General features: G+C 37.1%; 2 protein-coding genes across 3 annotated transcripts in view; one reads left to right on the top strand and one right to left on the bottom strand.

Annotated features, from left to right (window-relative positions):
• LOC149138578 (P-loop containing nucleoside triphosphate hydrolases superfamily protein) overlaps window positions 1–25,081 on the bottom strand; it is a 295,440-nt gene that overhangs the window by 97,054 nt on the left and 173,305 nt on the right. The gene's annotated exons all lie outside the window — the stretch shown is intronic.
• LOC149138579 (uncharacterized) lies at window positions 23,469–24,869 on the top strand. The gene is made up of 3 exons (XM_089447490.1): window positions 23,469–23,725; window positions 23,826–23,967; window positions 24,103–24,869. Exons 1-3 carry the CDS (start codon window positions 23,491–23,493, stop codon window positions 24,563–24,565), a joined length of 840 nt encoding a protein of 279 aa, XP_089303616.1. The 5' UTR covers window positions 23,469–23,490; the 3' UTR covers window positions 24,566–24,869.

Raw genomic sequence — 25,081 nt, 5'->3', positions numbered from 1 at the left:
AGGAGAATCCTAGTGTGTTGATCTGCTAGATTATCATGGTGTCGCAGAGCTGGGTGATTTATGAGGGTCTGTATTAAGTGGGCTTGTCCCCTTGAGATGTAAATTGTAAAAGTCATGATGTAATGTGTCCTGAGGGTCGAGAAATGTTTTAAATCCCCTCATGAGTCCTAAGTCCTAGGTCCTAGGTGATGTTTCCGAAAGCTTAGTTCAGTGATCCATGTTAAATGAATTAAAAAATTAAAAAATGAATAAAAATAAAAAAAATAATAAAAAAATTTAAAAAATGAAGCAAAAACCCTAACTAATAAAATAATAATATTTTAAGTTAATAAATCAACGGATGAGATCAAGAGATGTCTTGATCCTCATCAACGGTCGAGATCATTTCTACATGGATCACTCAAACTAGCCGTTAGGATCATTTCCTTTATATAGGGTCTTAGGGGGTCATTTCAATTCATCTGATCTGTGAGTCTGTACTGAAAAAGCTCTCTTGTAATCTGATTTTTTGGTTAATAAAAAGACTTTGGGGTTCAAAACTGGCTGGTGTTACTCTCTGGGATTGCTGTGAGATCTTTAATTTTCTGCATATTTCAGTTTTTAGCCCTTAATCATAGCTTGTTTTTAGAGTAGTGTGAGCACAGGTATCTTGTTCACCTGCTAGGGTTTGAGGGCTGCTAGGGTTTCTGAAATAATGGCAGGTATCTCCATTATTTTCTGAGATCTAGCAGCATTCTTTCTCTCTGTGCTGATGGTTGCTTGAGATGTGCAGGGAAACTTTTTAGTGAAGGATATTTGTGGGCGTTTGGGGAAGTTCTGGGCTGAACCAGCCGACTCCCACAGGCTATTCTGTGCAGAGCCCAGCTGATTGTTCCCTGGGTTAATCATTCAAAGTTTATTTCCTGTTTTACATGAGAGATTTTCTTTCTGTTCACAGCAAAGTTCAAATTTCTGATAATCTGAAAATATTTCTGTATTTATAGCTAAATCTGGCTGTTAGGGGGCCAAGTTTGTACATTAATCAGCTGTCTAGGGTTTCATATTTTGCTTTATGCGGTCTTCATTTAGGGTTTAGGTTTTTTTAGTTTATTTTCTGGCATACTTCAGTTTAGTCTCTTTTCTTTTCGCAGGTTACAGGTGCAGGTTCTGAAAAATATCTCAGCGTTTCATGATGCAATCTCAACAGGTTGTTCGCACACAGATCCGACTTCCCCATGCCTCCTTATTGCTCTCATTTCACTGTTTGCCCTTCACGTTATCCGCAGCAAGTTTTTTTTGAAACTGCAAAGCCATAATCAAATCCCCACAACCAGAATCTCCATACCCACAGCAAAATCCACTTTTATAAAACTGCTTACGTTCTATATAGGCCAGCCTGCACACCCATTTCTCACCTGCGTATATCCTTTCGATTTTCAACTCTCACACAGTTTCATTATTTCATATGCCTGTCCGCCATCAAAAGGAAACATTTGCACTCAGCCCCACGCACCTGCAAACGCATAAGGTGATCAATCGATGTGGGTCAAGCGAGTCATGGTAACAGATAGCACCAAAAGGCTGTTACGGGTTGTATGAAGTCATCCACGCGTTTCCTCAGACCACTGCTGTCACCTGTAATTGTTCTGAAACGATTTTTGATCGCCACATTAATCCGAGTTGTACATAGTCGACTGTACGAGGAGAAGTTTCAGTGTGAGCATCAGCGAAAAATTTCGTTGCTATACAGTCTTCACTCACGCAGATGAGCCACGGCTTTCAGCGTAGGTGTCAATAAAAATTTCGTTGGTATACAGTGGATATCAAGTATCATTCAAAAACCGGATTTCTCAGCACCAGACGCAAGGTATCCGCCTCAGGTAACAACGTAAGTCACTTTCGATTTCTGCTGAGAGGCATCGCGTCCAGGTAATGCGTCTGTGTTTTTTCGATCAGCGTTTACCTGTGATTTTCTTGCTGCTGCGGCTAGGGCTTCCATATATGATTCGTGCCCTCGTTGCAGTCTTATTTCCACGCGTTTGGAGTTCTGTACATTGACATAAGGCTGCGGGTTTCGTTCTGAGTTTTTTGGATAGGCGTAGCTTCTATTTCAATGCATAGCGTAGGTTAATTCTATTAGATTTTAATTTTATTTGTTAGGTTTAAATATGTAGATTTTATTTAGTATAATAAATCGTTTACTTTTTCCCTTTTTAGGATTTTTACATTAATATAAAAAAAAATAAAACAAAAAAAAAAAAAAAAATGTTTTAGATTCTCATTTTAATTTGTAGTTTGTAAATAGATTTTGATTTATTCTTTTAGTTTAAGTTAGGTTTTATTTTATAGCTTTAAAGTTTTGTTATAAAAAATCAAAAAATAAAAATAAAAAGGTTTAGGTTTTGTTTTATATTTTTTTTATATAGTTTAGTTTTAAAATTAATTTAGTTTTAGAATTTTAATTTTTTTTAGATTTTTAATTTCCATAATATTGAAAAATAAAAAATTTGAAAAAAGATTTAAAAAATTTTGAAAAAAATAAAAATTTTGTGGGAAATTATTTTTGCAAGTCTCAGGAGCTTTCACGCCATATGTTTTATGCTGAGATGCTAAATTTTCAAGTTTGAGATACGAAATATGATATCTGGTTAATAATTTACGATTCTCGTGGTGGTTTTAAGCATTTATCTTTTCGAAGTTTTCAATTGCTGGATATCGTTTTTGGTCATGTGATTTAGCTGATGATAGATGGTTGCTGTTCATGGTCCATGTTTCTATATCATTTAAAAAGTAATCATTTAAACATTAACTCCACAAGGCACTGGTCTATTAAATCTCTAAATTCATCTAGTGCTTATCATATCGTGTATCGTGTCTCCCACCCAACTGTTTGGCAGTTGGTCTTCATTATCTCGCAGGGTCTACCCCCCTTAGCCGCGGGAGACAGGCTTAAACAGAGGGATCGGGGATCAGAGTGACAGCCCCCGGTCCGAGCGTTGTCGTGCCAATCTGCGCGACAACACCACCATTGCGAAAGAGATCACCAGTGATGACAAGAGATCTTCCACTGATAATCAGAGGTCTGCCACTGATAATAAGAGATATGCCAATGATTATAAGAGATCTTCCATTGATAATCAGAGATATGCCACTGATAATAAGAGATCTGCCAATGATGATAAGAGATCTCCCACTAATAATCAAAGATTTGCAAATCTACAATAGATATGCTAACAATAAGAGAGAGAGAACTCGATGTGTTGAAATGAAGGCTTCTCTTCAATATATAGGAATCTTGGTGACAAAACCCCTAACTCGAATTAGGATTTTGGAAACTCCTAGAGTGATCCATTTTTGCACATGTCGAATTAGATCACTTAAGTGATTTTATTTTGCACATCTCAAAACACCTTTATAAAACAATTTTGAAATAACTTCTGCACTTATAAAAATAATTTGCACTTGAGAAATAATTCAATTCAATGGTGAAAGGGGTTAACTCATAGAGTGTTTTCCTAGGGAAATTTCTCCCTTAGTTGCACAAAATTCAACAAGAAATTTGTTTGGGCCAGAGGAGACTATTTTCCAGCAAATCGAATTTTTTGGGCCAAGAAGTGAATTATTTTGCACAAGTAACGATAATTCTATTTTTTGGAGTTGCTCTAGTGGTCTAGATATCAAATTTTGACCCTCCGACACAGTGAACAAGGAAGCTCAAAATTTTTAGGAGAATTGTGCTAGCTAATCAAGGGATCGAATTTTTTCAACAAGGATCAAGCCATGGATCAATGCAACTAGCTATTATTTCCATTTGGAGGGGTATATCCCTCTCATTTTTTCTCTATAACGAAGCTTTCAAGTTCCTCATTATAACGTCAACCCGATCTGGATTGAAAATCTTTTGTACTGAGCTAAGCTCTACTAGAATATTTTTAATAAAAAGTATTTGGGGTTTCAATTCAAGGTGTCTCTCGCTTGATGATTCATGGTATGTGTTGAATTGATCTTAATGCTCTAATTATTTTTAATTGAAGATTATTGTTCCATAGCCAATGGTTGGATTATCTATTAGCACAGGTATCTTGCTTTAGGTATTGGGCTAGAGTAAACACATTGAAGTTGGTAGATCTAGCAAGTATCTCTAGATCTCTAGTCTATTTGTGTGAATCGAACCCCTCTGGAACTAATAGTCTATCTTTTGTGTAGAGATCTTCAGATATTCAACCCTTGGGCATGCCCCAAGTTCATGGACTTTGAGGTGATCACATCTTGTTTGGACTCCGAGCTTATCTAACAATTATTGGTGCAGGGTCTTGGCTTGGACATTAAATAAAAATATTTCTCACTTATTTTCAAAATCTACTTGGGCTATAAATGATTTATTTGCTAATTAGAGCTAATATTTCTCTTGTAGATATTGTAAATAATCTAAAAATTATTTGTAAATATTTTTCTAACCCTTGTATATTATTTTCCCTTCGTAAATAATATTTTGGGGGTTTTTTTAGAATTTTCTAGATCTTGTGGTTTGGCTCTATTTATTTGACTTGCAGGTGCCATTAGCTCAAGGATTCAAAGACAAATCTGAAGTGAGAAGTTTGAAACCCTCACCTAGCCTAGACGGCTAGGGTTTGGGCCTATTTTCACCTAAGGAGTCGTCCAGCCAAGAGAAGAAGTGTGTTCAGCCAAGGAGGGCTGATTTGGGGTCTAGAAGCCCTAAACTTCAAGACCCAAGTGCTAGAAAGTCAACACCTTGCCTTCCAAGGGAAGTCGCTAGCCCTAGAGGGCTTGTTTGTTGCATAAACTGGGGTTTTTCTTAAGTATTTAACTTCTGAAGTGATTTTGCAGCTGGTTTCTTTGAGGTTAAGGTCATTTTTTGGGCCTGAAAGTGATGAATTTCATTTGCAAGATGTGGCCACAAGGGTTTTGAGGCCTCTAGGCCTTAGCCACAACCCTAGAAGGGTCATTTCACCCTAGTCGCAACCCTAATCAGGCTTATAAGCCCTAGTTTTTGTTGACTGATTCGCAGTCTTAGAGGGGGTAATTTCATCTTTGCAATTGATTTTGAGCACTAATATCTTGTTTTGTAGGCCTAACATCATTTTTGCAAGGGTTTATGGTTGGTTTTCATTGAATATTTTGTCATGCATCCATAAGGGTTTGATCTTCCTTAGCTAACTAGTGGTTTTGCTGCTTGCAGAGCAAATATCCATTTTGAAGAGCTTTTGGGAGTTTATAACTTTATACTTGCTTTTAGGCCTAGAGGGCCTTCTCTCACTTAGTTGCAAGGGTTTCTAGGGATTTTATCCCTAGTCGCAACTCTAAAGGGCCTCTAAACTATTGAGAAATCACTGCTTATAGGAATTAGGGTTTAATTCCTCTTTCTTGATAATTACTTGTGAATTATGTTGGCTTCTTTTACTCCTTTATTAGTTTATCTTTCATCAAGCAATTACCAACTTCTATGTATAAGATAAAGAGAAATGTACTCAGCCAGGGTAAAACCCCTTCGAGGGGAAAACTTGGTCCAACTCTTCCACTAGTAGATTCAAATCAAGATGGGACAATCCAAGACCCTTTATACCTAAACAAAGATCTTCTCCAATCACCAAGTTAGCCCTTCCTTCCAATGGAAGATCCCTATCAAAGTCTCCAAGTGACAACTTCCCAGTAGCAACTACAATCCATAATTTTGGCCCCAAGCAACATATTTTCAACCCCCAGCTACAAAATTCCGGACCTGAAGTAGAATCAAAATTTCGACCCCAACAACTGCCCAGAAACTTCGCACATGTGAGAGATAGATAGCCCAAGAACTTGTTTTAGGTCTTACTAGCTTCTTTCATCCTTCTCCAACTACTTCGTTGTTTTTTTTACTTCTCTTCCTTCAAGATCGAATGTGATGAGTGAGCGCTCCAAATAGGTCGAATTGCCTCTCTATATAGCTTTTTTGTTGGGTCGAATTTGCCCTAATGTAGGCTGATTTCATGGGGATAGGGCTGACTTGTTGTGGAGGTGACAAACAACCTTTTTCACTCAAAAATAATTATTTTTACATGATACAAAAGCCCAAGAAGGGTCTAATTAAAATGACAAGGACTCTATTGACTCAAGACAAAACTTAGAAGCCTTCTATGGAGGCTTTTGTTAGAAAATCAGAAAGGCAAAAATATTTTCTTATGTTAATAATTATTTGTGATATTCTTATGTTCTTATTAATTTTCTTATGTTATTTTATCTTTGATTCATCAAGCAATTATCAAAAGCAAAACGTGAAGATCAAGGACACCAAATGTAGACAGACAGCAAGGGCTAAAACCCCTATATAGTGGAAAACCTAATCAAGAACTCTTCCTTCAATAATTCAAATTGAGATGGACCAAGACCCTACACTAATAGACCTTCCTCCTCCACCAAGTAAGCCTTCCAAAATGATGTAGTAGTCTCTTCTTATCTAGCAGCTTTAGCCCAGCAACAATCCAACACTTTGACATCCCAAAAATTCAACCCCCAGCAGTAGAATTTCAGCCTCCCAGTAACTGCGGAATTTCGGCCCCCTTCTAGCAGCTTCACACATGTGGGAAAGAGAGAGAAAATTTCGGCATTTATGCTTGAAAGAGTCCTCCTCCTTTGTTATCATTCTTCCACTTCCTCCTTCAATTTCGCAGTTTCTCTAGCCCCAGAAGATGCAAATCGAATTTGTTGTGAGTGAGTGACAAATGAAGTCAAGTTGTTGCCTTTATATAATGATTTTGTTGCCCCGTTTAGGCCGACTTGTCCAGTTTGAGGCCGACTTGGTGCAGGAGGCCTAGAAGACTTATTTTAATAGAAAATAAATTTCTTTCTTGAAAAATAATTCCCAAGAAGGGTTCTTTACATTATAACATAGACAAGGACAAATGACATAAACCCTAAAAGCCTACAATGGAGGCTTTGACCTAAAACAATTGACCCAAGCATGAAACCCATACTAAACCAATTTTAATAATAATAAATCATTTTCTTTCTTTTGGCAAATACATAATATTGTGAATTAAATACATTTATGAAGACCAAACCTAGTATCATTCTTCAACACTCCCTCTTAACTAGGGAGGTGTTCATAATTATAACCATATAGCGGTACATGGAAGATCTCCAATATGAAATACGAAGAGTTCAAGCACACTCAATGCCACAAACTAGATACTTGACTAGGGTTATCTATCCGGGTGGAACTAAGATGGACTAAAGTTTTAGGCCACTCTAGGTACCATCAAGCTTACTAACTAACCATCAACCCAGGGATCTAGGTGTGTATCCAAGGCCAGAGCTCGAAGACCAACGCCACCCTCCCTCTTCAGGATCAGGACATCAAACACACATAGGTCGGCCAAATGTCCTCCCAAACATCAACCATTAGATGCTTCAACTCTCCCTATCTAAGTAGATATACCCATTTGTCCAAGCATGCTTCCAGAGTGTTCAACCTTTTTATGGAGAGATTTACCTATACAAACACAAACCCCAATCAATAATATACATACAAGTAGACACAAACCTTCGGGGTCTTCACTCATTCGGATGTTGCTTATATCAAATTATCCAAATACATTTTGTCAGAAGCTTTCTTCTACCACTTCTTTAGCAGCACCGAATATATCCTCAATACTTCTTTGCAACTTCATATTCATCAATAGTACTTTTGCTTACTTTAAAGTATTCACTGTCATAATATGCCCTCCCTCTCAACTAGGGAGTTATACCCTTTCTTCTATTCAGGTTCCCTCTTAACTAAGGGAGATCAACTACTTTCTTCTTCTACAAAATCAAAGAAGCTTCAACCTTTTCATAACTTCATCAAGGTCATCTTGATCATGCTCATACCGATATCATGTGTACCTACAAAACTTTAATAGCAAATACAACAAAATATATATATATAGAAGCATGAAGTTAACAATATCAAAGTTATGTTAATATAATGGAACCATCAAAACAATCAAATACTTTAGACATCAAGTACCTAAATCTAGTTAGGTTCACAATTAGTAAGACATATACTTCTAAACTTCAACTTTTTTGCTAGGTTTTTGTTACAAACCCTAGACTACAACATAAAGCAACTTAGATTAATCTCATTCTATCTAAGGCCTCAATATTATTTTCAAATATATATGATAGATTCTACTATGATCCATTACAAACCCTAGATTCCATCTTAAAGCCTTAGATATCAGCGACTCAATCAAATAACAATTTTATTAAGCATCTAATGTTTCACAATGTTAGACTTTACTAAGGTTGACGTAAACCCTAGATCATATCGAAAACAATATCATCATATCTTATAATATCAAACTTCTAATACGGCTTAAGTTACAAACCCCAGAATTTACAAACTATGAGCATCAACAATTAGGTTAGCATATGTACATATCTATAATCATGCACAAGCATATCACAACAATATCTACTAGGCAAACCCAAGACACAAATATCAATACATTAAAGTTAGACATACAATAATTTGGACCACGCTCGGGTTACGAACATACAGCTAGGGTTTTATCCCTAGAATCTTACTATAGACATTACAAAGTTTTTGGTCATAAATCCTAATTTACCAAACCCTAAATGCCTAGGATCCTATTTAAACATTAAGAGAAAACCCTAAAGGACTAGAGCTTCTATTATATCAATTCCAAGACTCTAAACATCGAGAGAATAGGATTTCTAGACTTCATTGTTAACCCTAACTAAATTCAGGTTTCATAAATATATGCATACACTTAGGTTAGGATTTTAAAGACAACCTTTTAGGGTTCCATACGAATGATAAAATATATGAGGGTAGATTCAATCTAATGATTAATCACCCAAACAAGAATCTCTTATGATTCAAAACCCTAGACATAACGATGTTAGTAATGTAGAACAAAATTTAAAAGAAAGAATGATCGTTCCTTTTGTATGAAGAGAACTTTATAACAAAACTTATAGTTTTAAGACATACCTCAAGTTGTTCCTTAACAAACCTTGTATGACAACAATTCTTGAAGGGCAAACCTTCTTCCATGCTTCAAGTCTATCCTCTGAAGTCTTCTCCATGATCCTTGAGCAATTAGTAAGCTTTCCTAGCCAAGGAAAAATATAAAGAGAAAGGTTATTAGCATATAATGCAAACACATCATGATAAGAGAAGGAAACCAAACGTAAAAGATAAGACAAGGAGTAAGATACTTATCTTTGGCAAAATGGTGACATCTCCCTCTTAATCCAAACTTGAGGGATACCTGCAACTTTATCAAAATAAAAGGTGTTCTAACAATACCTGTTAGACCTACAAATTCTAGAGATCAAAACATAAATGAAAACAATTCAAAACTTAGAATAGAAGACCAAGGGAGGATATGTGTAAGAGAGGACTTAGTAGTATAAGTCATTGACTTTCCATTCTTCTTCAATCTTGTTCTTCTTTGGTGTTCCTTCATCAGCAACATTTGCTTGATCCCTATTTCTTTAATTATTTCTTGGATTCTCAAGGCAATGACTCTGGTAATGTCCCAACTTGTGGCATATGTAACATTCAACCTTTGATAGGTCCATTTTCTTCTTTAGTCCTTTGATCTTCTTTAAGGTTCACTTTTTGTGATGAACAAAGTAAGCATTCGAGGTGTTTTCTTCTTCATTCTCCTTTTTGTTGTTCACCACCGATATTTTGGCTTCTTCTTGGCAACATGCATTCCAAATTTGTTCAAATGTTGGCATATACTTCCAACTATTGAATCTTGATGCAAAGGAACTCCAAGATGTAGGTACTCCTAGAAGGGCAGTGATTACTAACTCCTTTTTCGGGCAAATTCATCTATTACTTGGAGTTCATCCCTGATTCTAGATATCCTTATGAAGTATGATGAAACAGTATCATCATTTGTCATTTTGACAGTTCTTAGTTCATTCTTGAGGCTTTTTATTTGTCCAATATTCTTGATTGTCAATAACTTGGACAAAGCCTCGTACATTTCTTGAGCAGAATTTATCTTAGATATGTATGGAATTAAGTTATCCTTAACTCCATCTACTATCAGATTCATAGCCACAATTTTAAGTTCTCTAAACTTCACTTTATCTGCATTGCTTGATTCATCAATAGGTTTCTTGACTCTTCTTTTAACATGATCTAAGACTTTATTCTTTTCAAGAATCAGATTTATTCCCTTTTTGCAGGCCCTGTAGTTGGAAGCTCCTTCTAGTTTTTCTTCTACCTTCATTGAGTTTGTCATTGTTCCTGTAGATGGTAGACTTATCCCCTTATATGATCCTCTTTAATGACCTATCCTTGATTATTTTCTTCAATAGATCTTTAGGCTATCTTTTTCCTTCCTTCTTTCACCTTAGCTCTGAAACCATGTTAGAAAATTAGAAATGCAGAAAGATTTTCTTATGTTGATAATTATTTGTGATATTCTTATGTTGTTATTAACTTTCTTATGTTCTTCCTTTATCTTTGATTCATCAAGCAATTATCAAAAGCAAAACATGAAGATCAAGGACACCAGATGTAGGCGGACAGCGAAGTCTAAAACCCCCATATTGGGGAAAACCCAGTCAAGAACTCTTCCTTCAATAATTTTCATGGAAATCAACCTAGACCCTACACCAATAGACCTTCCTCCTCCACCAAGTCAACCTTCCCAAATGATGTAGTAGTCTCTTCTTATCTAGCAGCTTTAGCCCAGCAACAATCCAGCACTTTGACTTCCCAAAATTTCTACCCCCAACAGTAGAATGTCAGCCTCCCAGTAACTGCGGAATTTTGGCCCCCTTCTAGCAGCTGCGCAACATCACACATGTGGGAAAGAGAGAAAATTTTGACTTTTATGCTTGAAAGAGTCCTCCTTCTTTGCTATCCTTCTTCCTCTTCCTCCTTGAATTTCGCACTTTTCCTGACCCCAGAAGTTCTAAATCAAACTTCTTGTGATTGAGTGACAAATGAGGTCGAGTTGATGCCTTTATATAGTGATTTTGTTACCCCATTAGGCCGACTTGGTGGAGGAGGCCTAGAAGACTTATTTTAATAGGAAATAAATTTCTTTCTTGACAGATAATTCCCAAGAAGGGTACTTTACATTATGACATATACAAGGACACATGACATAAACCCTAAAAGCCTACAATGGAGGCTTTGACCTAAAATGAATTGACCCAAGCATAAAACCCATGCTTTAAACAGAGTCAATCTTAATAAAAATAAAATTTCATTTTCTTTCTCTGGGCAAAAACAATATATTGTGACTTAAATACATTTATGAAGACCAAACCTAGTTACATTCTTCAACACTCCCTCCTAAGTAAGGAGGTATTCATAATTGCAACCATATAGAGGTACATGGGAAATCTCCAATATGAACTACGAAAAGTTCAGGCACACTCAGTGCCACGAACTAGATACCTGACCAGAGTTATCTATTCGGGTGGGACTAAGATGGACTAAAGTTTTCGGCCACTCTACCATCAGGCTTACTATCTAACCATCAACCCAGGGATATAGGTGTGTATCCAAGGCCAGAGCTCCAAGACCAACGCCACCCTCCCTCTTCGGGTTCAGGACATCAATCACACAAAGGTCGGCCAAATGTCCTCCCAAGCATCCACCATTAGATGCTTCAACTCTCCTTATCAAACTAGATATACCAATTTGTCCAAGCATGCTTCCTGAGTGTTCAACCTTTTTATGGAGAGATTTACCTATACAAACACAAACCCCAATCAATAATATACATAAAAGTAGACACAAACATTCGGGGCCTTCATTCATTCGGATGTTGCTTATATCAAGTTATCCAAATACATCTTGTTGGAAGCTTTCCTCTACCACTTCTTCAGTAGCACCAAATATAGCCTCAGTACTCCTTTGCAATTTCATATTCATCAATAGTACTATTGCTTACTTTGAAGTATTCACTATCATAATATGCCCCCCCTCTCAACTGGGGAGTTATACCTTTCCTTCAATTCAGGTTGCCTCTTAATTTAGGGAAATTAACTACTTTCTTCTTCTATAACATCAGAGAAGCTTCAACCATTCATAACTTCATCAAGGTCATCTTGATCATGCTCATACCGACATCATGTGTACCTGCAAAACTTTAATAGCAAGTACAACAAAACATATATATAGAAGCATGAAGTAAACAGTATCAAAGTTATGTTAATATAATGGAACCATCAAAACAATCAAATATGTTAGACATCAAGTATCTAAATCTAGTTAGGTTCACAATTAGTAAGAGAAATATACTTCTAAACTTCAACATCTTTGCTAGGGTTTTGTTACAAACCCTAGACTATAACATATAGCGACTTATATTAATCTCATTCTATCTAGGGCCTCAATATTATTTTTAGAGATATATGACAGATTCTACTATGATCCATTACAAACCCTAGATTCTATCATAAAGCCTGAGATATCAGCAACTCAATCAAATAACAATTTTATTAAGCATCTAATGTTTCACAATGTTACACTTTACTAAGGTTTGATGCAAACCCTAGATCATATCGAAAACAGTATCATCATATCTTGGAATATCAAACATCTAATAGGGCTTAGTTACAAACCCTAGAATTTACAAATTATGAGCATCAACAATTAGGTTAGCATGTATACATATCTATAATCATGCACAAGCATATCACAACAATATCTACTAGGCAAACCCAAGACACAAATATCAATACATTAAATTTAGACATACAATAATTTTGACTAGGCTAAGGCTTTGATCAAACGAACATACACCTAGGGTTTTATCCCTAGAATCTTACTCCAGACATTACAAAGGTTTTGGTCATAAATCCTAATTACCCAAACTCTAAAGGCCAAGGGTTCTATTTAAACATTAACATCAAACCCTAAAGGACTAGAGTTTCTATTATAACAATACCAAGACTCTAATCATAGAGAGAATAGGATTTCTAGTCATCATCGTTAACCTAAGTAGATTAGGGTTTCATAAATATAGACATACCCTTAGGTTGGGATTTTATAGACAAACTTTTAGGGTTTCGTCCAAATGATTAAAATATAATGAGGGTAGATTCAATCTTATGATTAATCACCCAAACAATAATCTTTTATGATTCCAAACCCTAAACATAACGAGGTTAGTAATGTAGAGAAAAATTTTAAACACAAAATGTTTGTTCCTTTTGTATGAAGAGAACTTTATAACAAAACTTATAGTTTTAAGACATACCTCGAGTTGTTCGTTAACAAACCTTGTATGATAACAATTATTGAAGGGCAAACCTTCTTCCAGGCTTTCAAGTATATCCTCTGAAGTCTTCTTCATGATCCTTGAGCAATTAGCTCTCCTAGCCAAGGAAAAGTATAAAGAGAAAGGCTATTAGCATATAATGCAAACACATCTTGATAAGAGAGGGAAACCAAACATAAAAGATAAGATAAGGAGTAAGATACTTATCTTCGGTAAAATTCTGAGGGCTACATCTGAATACAAACCTGGGGGATACTCGCAACTTTATCAAAATAAACGGTGTTCTAACAATCCCTATTAGACCTACAAATTCTAGAGATCAAAACATAGATGAAAACAATTCAAAACTTAGAATATAAGACCAAGGGAGGATATGTGTAAGAGAGGACTTAGTAGTATAAGTCCTTGACTTTTGATTCTTCTCCAGTCTTGTTCTTCTTTGGTGGTCCTTCATCAGCAACATTTGCTTGATCCCTATTTCTTTTCTTATTTCTTGGATTCTCAGGACAATGACTCTCGTAATGTCCCAACTTGTGCAAATTGTAACATTTAAACTTGGATAGGTCCATTTTCTTTCTTGGTCCTTCAAATTTCTTGAAGGCTCCCTTTTTGTGATGAACAGAGTAAGCATTTGAGGTGTTTTCTTCTTCGTTATCCTTTTTGTTGTTCACCATCGATATTCTGGCTTCTTCTTGGCTACATGCATTCCAAATTTGTTCAAATGTTGGCATATCCTTCCAACTATTGAGTCTTGATGCAAAGGAACTCCAAGATTTAGGTAGTCCTAGAAGGGCAGTAATTACTAACTCCATTTTCAAGACAATTTCTTCTATTGCTTGGAGTTCATCTTTGATTCTAGATATCCTTATGAAGTATGATGAAACAGTATCATCATTTGTCATTTTGACAGTTCTTAGTTCATTCTTGAGGCTTGCTATTTGTCCAATGTTCTTGATTGTCAATAATTTGGACAGAGCCTCATACATTTCTCGAGCAGAATTTATGTTAGATATGTATGGAATTAAGTTATCCATAACTCCATCTACTATCAGATTCATTGCCACAATTTCAAGTTCTCTAAACTTCACTTTATCTGCATTGCTTGATTCATCAATAGGCTTCTTGACTCTTCCTTGAACAAGGTCTAAGACTTCATTCTTCTCCAGAATCAGATTTATTCCCTTTTTTCCAGGCCCTGTAGTTGGAAACTCCTTCTAGTTTTTCTTCTACCTTCATTGAGTTTTTCATTGTTCCTGTAGATGGTAGACTTATCCCCTTATATGATCCTCTGTAATGACCTTTCCTTGATTATTTTCTTCAATAGATCTTTAGGCTGCTTTTTTCCTTCCTTCTTTCACTTAGCTCTGAAACCATGTTAGAAAATCAGAAAGGTAGAAAGATTTTCTTATGTTGATAATTACTTGTGATATTCTTATGTTCTTATTAACTTTCTTATGTTCTTCTTTTACCTTTGATTCATCAAGCAATTATCCAAAGCAAAACGTGAAGATAAGGGACACTAAATGTAGGCATAGGCCAAGGCTAAAACCCCTATATAGGGGAAAACCCAGTCAAGAACTCTTCCTTCAATAATTCGGATTGAGATGGACCAAGACCCTACACCAATAGACCTTCCTCGTCTACTAAGTTAGCCTTCCAAAATGATGTAGTAGTCTCTTCTTATCCAGCAGCTTTAGCCCAACAACAATCCAACACTTCGACTTCCCAGAATTTCGACCCCCATCAACAAAATTTCGTCCTCCCAATAACTGCAGAATTTCAGGCCCCTTCTAGCAGCTGCACAGCGTCACACATGTGGGAAAGAGAGAGAATTTCGACTTTTATGCTCAAAGAGTCCTTCTCCTTTGTTATCCTTCTTCCTCCTCCTCCTTGAATTTCTGACCTTTTCTAGCCCCAGAAGGTGCAGATCGAACTTGTTATGAGTGAGTGAGAAATGAGGTCGAGATGTTGCCTTTATATTGTAATTGTGTTGCCCCACTTAGGCCACCTTGGTGGAGGAGGCCTAGAAGACTTATTTTTATAGAAAATAAATTTCTTTCATAACAAATAATTGCCAAGAAGGATTCTTTACATTATGACATAGACAAGGACGCATGACATAAACCCTAAAATCCCACAATGGAGGCTTTGACCTCAAAACAATTGACTCAATCATGGAACCCATGCTTTAATAAGTCAATTTTAATAATAATAAAATTTCATTTTCTTTCTTTCGGAAAATACACTATATTATGACTTAAATACATTTATGAAGACCGAACCTAGTTACATTCTTCAACACTTCCTCTTAACTAGGGAGGTATTCATAATTACAACCATATAGAGGTACATGGAAGATCTCCAATATGAACTACGAAGAGTTTAGGCACACTCAGTGCCACAAACTTGAAACCTGACCGGGGTTATCTATCCGGGTGTGACTAAGACGGACTAAAGTTTTCAGCCACTCTAGGTACCATTAGGCTTACTAACTAACCATCAAACCAGGGATCTAGGTGTGTATAGATGGCCAAAGCTCTAAGACCAACGCCACACTCCCTCTTCAGGATCAAGACATCAAACACACATAGGTCGACCAAATGTCCTCCCAAACATCCACCATTAGACTTGTTTTAATAGGAAATAAATTTCTTTCTTAACAAATAATTCCCAAGAAGGGTACTTTACATTATGACATAAACAAGGACACATGACATAAACCCTAAAAGCCTACAATGGAGGCTTTGACCTAAAATGAATTGACCCAAGCATAAAACCCATTCTTTAAACAGAATCAATTTTAATAATAATAAAATTTCATTTTCTTTCTTTAGGCAAATACAATATATTGTGACTTAAATACATTTATGAAGACCGAACCTAGTTACATTCTTCAACACTCCCTCTTAACTTAGGAGGTATTCATAATTGCAACCATATAGAGGTACATGGAAGATCTCCAATATGAACTATGAAAAGTTCAGGCACACTCAGTGCCACGAACTAGATACCCGACCAGAGTTATCTATCCGGGTGGGACTAATATGGACTAAAGTTTTCAGCCACTCTACCATCAGGCTTACTATCTAACCATCAACCCAAGGATATAGTTGTGTATCCAAGGCCAGAGCTCCAAGACCAACGCCACCCTCCCTCTTTGGGTTCAGGACATTAATCACACAAAGGTCGGCCAAATGTCCTCCCAAGAATCCACCATTAGATGTTTCAACTCTCCTTATCAAACTATATACCCATTTGTCCAAGCATGCTTCCAGAGTGTTCAACCTTTTTATGGAGAAATTTACCTATACAAACACAAACCCCAAATAATAATAGACATACAAGTAGACTCAAACCTTCAAGGTCTTCATTCATTCGGATGTTGCTTATATCATGTTATCCAAATACATCTTGTCGGCAGCTTTCTTCTACCACTTCTTCAGCAGCACCAAATATAGCCTCGGTACTTCTTTGCAACTTCATATTCATCAATAGTACTTTTGCTTACTTTAAAATATTCACTATCATAATATGCCATCCCTCTCAACTAGGGAGTTATACCCTTTCTTCTATGTAGCTTCCCTCTTAACTTAGGGAGATCAACTACTTTCTTCTTCTATAACATCAGAGAAGCTTCAACCTTTCATAACTTCATCAAGGTCATCTTGATCATGCTCATACGGACATCATGTGTACTTGCAAAACTTTAATAGCAAGTACAACCAAGTATATATATAAAAGCATGAAGTTAACAGTATCAAAGTTATGTTAATATAATGGAACCATCAAAACAATCAAATACTTTAGACATCAAATACCTAAATCTAGTTAGGTTCATAATTAGTAAGAGACATATACTTCTAAACTTCAACTTCTTTGCTAGGGTTTTGTTACAAACCCTAGACTACAACATAAAGCAACTTAGATTAATCTCATTCTAAATAGGGACTCAATATTATTTTCAGAGATTTATGACAGATTGTACTGTGATCCATTACAAACCCTAGATTCCATCTTAAAGCCTTATATATATCAGCGACTCAATCAAATAACAATTTTATTATGCATCTAATGTTTGACCAATGTTAGACTTTACTAAGGTTTGATTCAAACCCTAGATCATATCAAAAACAATATCATCATATCTTAGAATATCAAACGTCTACTAGGGCTTAGTTACAAACCTTAGAATTGACAAACTATTTGCATCAACAATTAGGTTACAATATATACATATCTATAATCATGCACAAGCATATCACAACAATATCTACTAGGCAAACCCACGACACAAATATCAATACATTAAAGTTAGACAAAATAATTTTGACCAGGCTAGGGTTTCGATTAGACGAACATACACCTAGGGTTTTATCCCTAGAATCTTACTATAGACATTACAAAGGTTTTGGTCATTAATCCTAATTTACCAAACCCTAAAGGACTAGAGTTTCTATTATAACAATACCAAGACTCTAAACATAAGAGAATAGGATTTATGGACTCCATCGTTAACACTAAGTAGATTAGGATTTCATAAATCTAGACATCCCCTTAGGTTAGGGTTTTATAGACAATTTTTTAGGGTTCCATCCAAATGATTAAAATATAATGAGGGTAGGTTCAATCTAATAATTAATCACCCAAACAAGAATCTCTTATGATTCAAACCCTAGACATAACAATGTTAGTAATGTAGAGCAAAATTTAAAAGAGAGAATGATCGTTCCTTTTGTATGAAGAGAAATTTGAAACAAAACTTATAGTTTTAAGACATACATCGAGTTGTTCTTCAACAAACCTTGTATGACCACAATTCTTGAAGGGCGGACCTTCTTCCATGCTTTCAAGTCTATCCTCTGAAGTCTTCTCCATGATCCTTGAGCAATTAGTAAGCTTTCCTAGCGAAGGAAAAATATAAAGGGAAAGGTTATTAGCATATAATGCAAACACATCTCGATAAGAGAGGGAAACCAAACATAAAAGATAAGATAAGGAGTAAGATACTTATCTTTGGTAAAATGGTGCGGGCTCCCTCTTAATCCAAACTTAAGGGATACCTATAACTTTATCAAAATAAAAGGTTTTCTAACAATACCTATTAGAGTTATAAATTCTAGAGATCAAAACCTAAATGAAAACAATTCAAAACTTAGAATAGAAGAGCAAGGGAGGATATGTGTAAGAGAGGACTTCGTAGTATAAGTCCTTGACTTTTGGTTCTTCTTCAATCTTGTTCTTCTTTGGTGGTCCTTCATCAGCAACATTTGCTTGATCCCTATTTCTTTTCTTATTTCTTGGATTCCCAAGACAATGACTCTGGTAATGTCCCAACTAGTGACAAATTTAACATTCAACCTTGGATAGGTCCATTTTCTTCTTTGTTCCTTTGAACTTCTTTATAGTTCCCTTTTCGAGATGAGCAGAGTAAGCATTCGAGGTGTTTTCTTCTTCATTCTCCTTTTTGTTGTTCACCATCGATATTATGGCTTCTTCTTGGCTACATGCATCCCAAATTTGTTCAAATGTTGGCATATCCTTCCAACTATTGAGTCCTGATGCAAATGAATTCCAAGATTTAGTTAGTCCTAGAAGGGCAATAATTACTAACTCCTTTTCCGGGACAATAATTACTAACTCCTTTTCCGAGACAATTTTAGCTATTGCTTGGAGTTCATCTCTGATTCCAGATATCCTTATGAAGTATGATGAAACAGTATCATCATTTTCTATTTTGACAGTTCTTAGTTCATTCTTGAGGCTTGCTATTTGTCCAATGTTCTTGATTTTCAATAACTCGGAGAGAGCCTCATACATTTCTTGAGCAGAATTTATGCTAGATATGTTGGAAAATCAAAGATATTATATTAGGGTTTAATTCTCCTTTCTTGATAATTACTTGTGAGTCTGTTGGCTTCTTTTACTTCTTTATTATCTTATCTTTCATGAAGCAATTATACATGTATGAAGATCACAAAACAAGACACGCTAGGTATATCCACATGCCAGGGCAAAACGTCCCTCGAGGGGAAAACCCAGTCAAGATAATTCTTCCTTTGAATAGTATTCTTTGAGACTCTTTACCCTAGACCAAGATCAGTGTTTCCCTCCATACCATCTCAGCCTCCAAGATCTTCGACCCCTTCCAGCAACTTCAACTAGGCAGCAACTTCTGGCAACATGCTACTTCTAGCAACAACGAAATCTTAGGAGACATCGATCTCCCAAGCCAGACCACGAAACGGAGAGAGAGGCACCAAAAGTTTGATTTTCTTCTTCTCTAGAGACTCCCCATAACTCGCACTTTTTCCGTCCTCTGGGCAACAGACTTCACACTTCTCCAACTCTTCTTGAGATATCGACCTTGCTTGAGAGTGAGTGATCCAAATGACTTCGACCTCCTTCAATATATAAGCTTCTTGTGGGTCGAATGGGAGTCCTTAGTCCGACTTGATCTCCCTTAGGCCAACATGATGTGGTGGGTACATAATTCATTTTTGACATGATACAAGACCATTTTACATGGTTCGAAAGCCCAAGAAGGGTCTCTTCGAATATACAATGACTCTATAAACTCAATATTAATCGTAGGAATCCACAATGGGGATTTTGACTCATATAATGATGACCCAACCATGAAACCCATGCTTTAATAAGTCATTGTTACAATAATAAAAAATATTTTCTTTATACTTTTGACCAGTGTTGATAATATCGCCGATATTTCGGCGATATTCGTAAATATCGCGCTATTTTATGTGAAACGAGATATCGGCCGGAAAATAGCGCGATATTTTCCGATTTTTAAAATCTCGCGATAAATACGATATTTCGGCGATATTTTTCCAAATATCGCGCGACGATCCTAAATATCGCGGATGGGTTAAAAAAATTTACGCCGGGCTTTATAAATGATTTTTTTCGCTATCTGTTTAGTCATTTTGCTGCTGCGGAGGCCCGAGGGTTTGCGGGTGCTGTCATTTTCCATTGAAACGGTGCTGTGACTGCTGTCGTTTTCGTTTGAGGGGCGCTGGAAGGTTGGGGCGCTGTCCACTGATACAGGTAGCTTACAGTTACAAATTTACAATATATATTATATGCCTTCAAAACTTTGAACCTTAATAAGCCTCCGACAGGTGACTGCTTATATGCCCAAGCACTATTTAGTAGTTAAAGGTCTATTTGCTACAGATCTAAAATGTTCGAGCTCTTTTAGGTTCTAAAAGAAGGTCAAGACCACATGTACAGTTACTAACCCGAGCTTCCAACAAGGTTTGTTCACTGGTCCGGGGTTTTCTCCATAGCTAGTTGTGTTAACACTGAACAGTTATTCCGATCTACCACAAACACATCTGTCACAGCCTCACAGGTCATCAATCTGAGGAGAGGTGTCTTTGTTGTCCGGGGTCTTCAATATGAGACTGTGCACTTCTTGTTATTAAATCGAACCTCAAAAGAAGGGTGAGCTTCAATTAGTTAACTGTCCCTTCACAAATTTGCAAATCCGAGCTACTAAGCTTCATATCCTAGCCAGCAATCCGAAGTCAACTCCACAGATCCAAGGTTTTGTCCTGATGTGAAGTTTTCAATAGTCCTATAAGTAATCTGAGCCACTCCAAATGGTGACTGTTAGACAGAGCTTCAAGTAGATGACTGTAATATACTCCAAGCTTCCACAACACAGGTCCAAGTATCATTGTTATAACTTATTAGTTCAAGAATCAAAAGTTCAATATATGCCTTATACACGACAGTGAAGAATAATGTATGCTGGAAATGATACTTGTGATGACTGTAACCGTGTATGATAGAGTAACCCTTTGACATGACAATAACCTTGTTCTATGACAGCGATCTTTTATATGGCAGTCAGTTTGCATGACTGTGATTTATATATCTCTGATTTTGATGTAAGAATAGCACAACGGTAACTTGGAGGCTTGACTGGGTTCTATACAGAACAATCATTTTTGATATGGCTGTAACTATAATATGGCAATGAACTTGGTATAACAGTGATCTCCGATATGACAAGTAACCTTGATATGGCAGCGAGAATATACTGAGTCACTGACCGTAGGGAATACAGCTGTGCTGTTGGATATTTGTAGATTAGGTATAAGACTCAATACTCCATTTTATATCTTGTTCTCCAAAATCCATTTTATATCTTGTTCTCCAAAATTCCTTACGACAGAAGCCTCAAGAATCTGGTGCTCCAGCAATTTCCTGTAGCTGAAAAGGATCTGCTACTTGATGTTGATGGCATTGGTTTTGATTGCAGGATGGTCTCCAAATGCCTCTTTAACAGTGTTCAATTGTTGGTGGATCTTCCTCAAACCTGCCCTTAATTTCTTGCACTCCCAGCTCTGACCCCAACCCTACATAAGGAATGTCGTCTTCACTATTAATCCACTTCCCTTTGTCATCATAATGTTGCCTTTAATACTGAGATTCCAAGCCAGAGGCATGCATGTCCTGCATCTTCCACTCGATTATCCAGATTCCAAATAGCCAACAACTTTCCAATCCCTTCAGTTCTTCAGTTCTTCAAAAGCTAGGCTATTAAAAATTTAATTTTCTTTCAAGACCTTTGGATTTTTCTTGTAGAACTTTGTTAAAGTTTAGTCCATTTGTCTTTGAAGAATGAGGAAAATTCGTAAATTCGTATTACTTATTAAGTTATTAAGTTACTAATTCCAAATTTTTTTTGGTGCTGTAGGTTTCCTTTTGAGTTAGCCCACTACAAAATACAAATATGCCAAAAAACTTGGACCCATTTTGGGAGTATGGGATCCCTGATGGTGGGACAAATCGTGCATATCTTTCATGCAAATTGTGTGGGGACAAGATGACAGGTGGGGTTACACGACTGAAATACCATCTTGCTAGACTCCCTGGACATGATGTTGGCATTTGTAGAGTTTCTAGTCCGGAGCTTATACGAAAAGCTCTTGAGGCAATTGAAGAAAAGGACAGAAAGAAGGAAGAGGCGGAAAGAAACAAAGCTGAACGTGCAGGTAGATCCTTTGGGATATCTTCTCATGATTTTGATGTTCAGGGTAGTGGCCCTACTGGCGCTAGTGGGAGGGGCTCCACAACTGGCACACCATCACATGCTAGTGTGAATGCGAGGTCATCATTTTTTGTTCCACGAACAGGAGCTGGAGCACAACCTGGCATAAAATCGCTTGTCAAAAAAAAGGAGAAGGAAGAAGCAGATAGAGTCATGGGGAGGTGTATTTATTGGAGCGACTTACCTCTCAGCATCACAAAAACCAATCCATTTTGGCAACCAATGTGTGATGCTATTGCTGTTGTGGGCCCAGGGTACAAAAGTGCCACATATGAGGAGTTGCGGGGGCCAATTCCTCAAGCAGAAAAAGAGGACATCAACTCTAGATTGGCGGAGTTGAAACAGACATGGGAAGTCACTGGATGCACAGTGATGTCTGATGGTTGGACAGATAGGAAGGGTAGGACCCTTCTAAATTTCTTGGTACATTGTCCTAAAGGTACCATGTTTATTAAATCGTTGGATGCATCAGAACATATCAAAGATGCAGCAACGATATGTGAGTTGTTAGATGGGTTCATTCAGGAGATTGGTGTGCAGAATGTGGTGCAAGTCGTAACAGACAATGCAGCTAATTATGTGTCTGCCGGCAGAATGCTTATGGAGAGGCATCCCACATTGTTCTGGACTCCATGTGCAGCGCATTGTCTTGATTTGTTGCTTGAGGATATGGGGAAACTCTCCTTCATCAAGGAGGCAGTTCATATGGCTAGGAGCATCCCCAAGTTTATTTATAACCATGCTATTGTTCTTAGCCTTATGAGGAGGTTCACAGGAAACAAGGAGTTGCGGCGTCCTGCCATCACACGTTTTGCCACAACCTTTATTACTCTTCAGTCTTTGCTTCGATGTCAGTACGAGTTGAAGCAAATGTTTGTGTCTAATGATTGGCGTGGTTGTAGATACAGCAGGAGACCTGATGGGAAAGCCATTGAAAAAATGGTGTACTCTGAGACATTTTGGCGTGGAGTAGAAGAAGCATGTGCAGTTAGCGAACCTATAGTAAAGGTTCTTAGATTGGTGGATGGAGAGAAGCCTGCAATGCCTTATTTGTATGAGGGCATGGATAGGGCCAAGGAGGCCATTCGTTCCTATTATGCAGACAAGGGTTCTGCTGGCCTTAATAGGCAAATGATGTTATGGGATGTGATCGATAGTCGGTGGACAGGGATGCTTCATCGACCCATTCATGCAGCAGCACTCTTCCTCAACCCTGCATTTGCATACAAATGCAATTTTCGTTTTGATGGCGAGGTGATTGAAGGGCTCCATTCCTGTATTGAGAGGATGGTACCTGATTCTGAGCTTCGTCTCAAAATCAGCCGCGAGATACATAATTATCAGGATTGTGTTGGCCTATTTGGCTTTGATGATGCCATTAAGGAAAGGGCCCTCTTCATGCCACGTAAGTGACAAGTCATCACTCATTAGAAATTATAAATTTGAATTTAATTATGTTTTAACTTTTAAGTTTTTGAATTTTTTATTTCATTATTTTGTTGTAGATCTTTGGTGGCGAAGCTATGGTGCAAGGGTACCAAATTTGCAAAATTTGGCTATACGAATCTTGAGTCAAACATGTAGCTCTTCAGGGTGTGAGCGCAATTGGAGTGTATTTGAGAAAATACACGCCAAAAAGCGCAACAGGTATAACTTTGAACTCAAGCCTTCAGTTGAGCAATTACACTTATTGTAATTTTTAATTTTTAATTTATGACCTTCAAGTGTCAAGACTCAAGAGTCAAGAGTCAAGACTCATTACTTTTTTTGACACTCTTACAGGTTGGAGTTCGCACGCCTCAACGATTTGGTGTATGTGCATTACAACATCCGACTTCGAGTGAGGCAAATAGAATCACCAGTGGATCCAGATGCCATTTCCTTAGACAATATTGATGTATTGTCTCCGTGGAGGGTGGAGTCTCAGGAGCCCATATTGGAGGAGTCACCTTCATGGTTGGAGGAGCCAGTGGCAGATGATCCATTAGAGCAGGGGCAGCAAGAGGAGGACTCGGAGTCAGAGGAGCAGCAGCACTTAGAGGAGGAGCAGGAGGAGCTGGAGGAGGACACTGCGGGAGCATCAGCATCAACACCATCTGCTATAGATATAGGAGAGCATAGCTCCATGCCTATCACTCATTATTTGACATTAGGTGCAGAGGCAGTGTCAGGGCCTTCTACTACTAGGGGCAGGCCTGACAAACAGCCCATCATGTTTTCCCGTAAAAGGGGGAGAGGGCAGTAGATAGATAGCTGCTAGTTTTATTTGTTATGCTACATGTAACTCATGATGATGAGATACTTTTATTATTATATGTGATGTTATTTTGTATTGGTTCTCCACATTTGAGTCCTTGAATGGACAATTATCAGGGATTAGCACGATTTGGTATCGCCTTTGATATATCATTTCTATTTGACATCATATATATCAGTGTTTTCTTCATATTTATGTGCCAATGTGTTTATTTCATGTTGTTATTGCTTTATATGTTTAAAAATCTGAAAAAAATGAATATAGTATGCATTTTTTATGCTTGCTTTTGTTGTTTAAATTCTGAACATGAAGATGTTGCTTTAAAAATTAAAATAGTTTCTTGAGTGTTTGCTGGGCACTGTATAGTTATACTCATTTAATGCCAATTTTTTGTTTTTTTTGTGCCCTAGATTTGAATTAGTTCACTACAAGTACAAATGTCAAATATGCCAAAAGCTTTGGACCCATTTTGGGAGTATGGGGAGGCTGTTGGTGGGGCAAATC

The sequence above is a fragment of the Pinus tabuliformis genome, chromosome X (assembly GCF_031772625.1).
Source record: "Pinus tabuliformis cultivar Carrire ecotype Pingquan chromosome X, CPIR1, whole genome shotgun sequence".
NCBI lineage: Eukaryota > Viridiplantae > Streptophyta > Pinopsida > Pinales > Pinaceae > Pinus > Pinus tabuliformis.
Note: the sequence above shows the minus strand (reverse complement) of the source record. Positions and strands in the feature narration are given on the sequence as shown.

Bases quoted from the DNA above. Each gene is read 5' to 3' on its own strand.
- LOC149138579 (XM_089447490.1), top strand. From the start codon at position 23,491: ATGCTTCATCGACCCATTCATGCAGCAGCACTCTTCCTCAACCCTGCA. The intron at 23,726-23,825 runs GTAAGTGACAAG...ATTTTGTTGTAG, and splicing joins AAGGGCCCTCTTCATGCCAC to ATCTTTGGTGGCGAAGCTAT. The intron at 23,968-24,102 runs GTATAACTTTGA...ACACTCTTACAG, and splicing joins CACGCCAAAAAGCGCAACAG to GTTGGAGTTCGCACGCCTCA.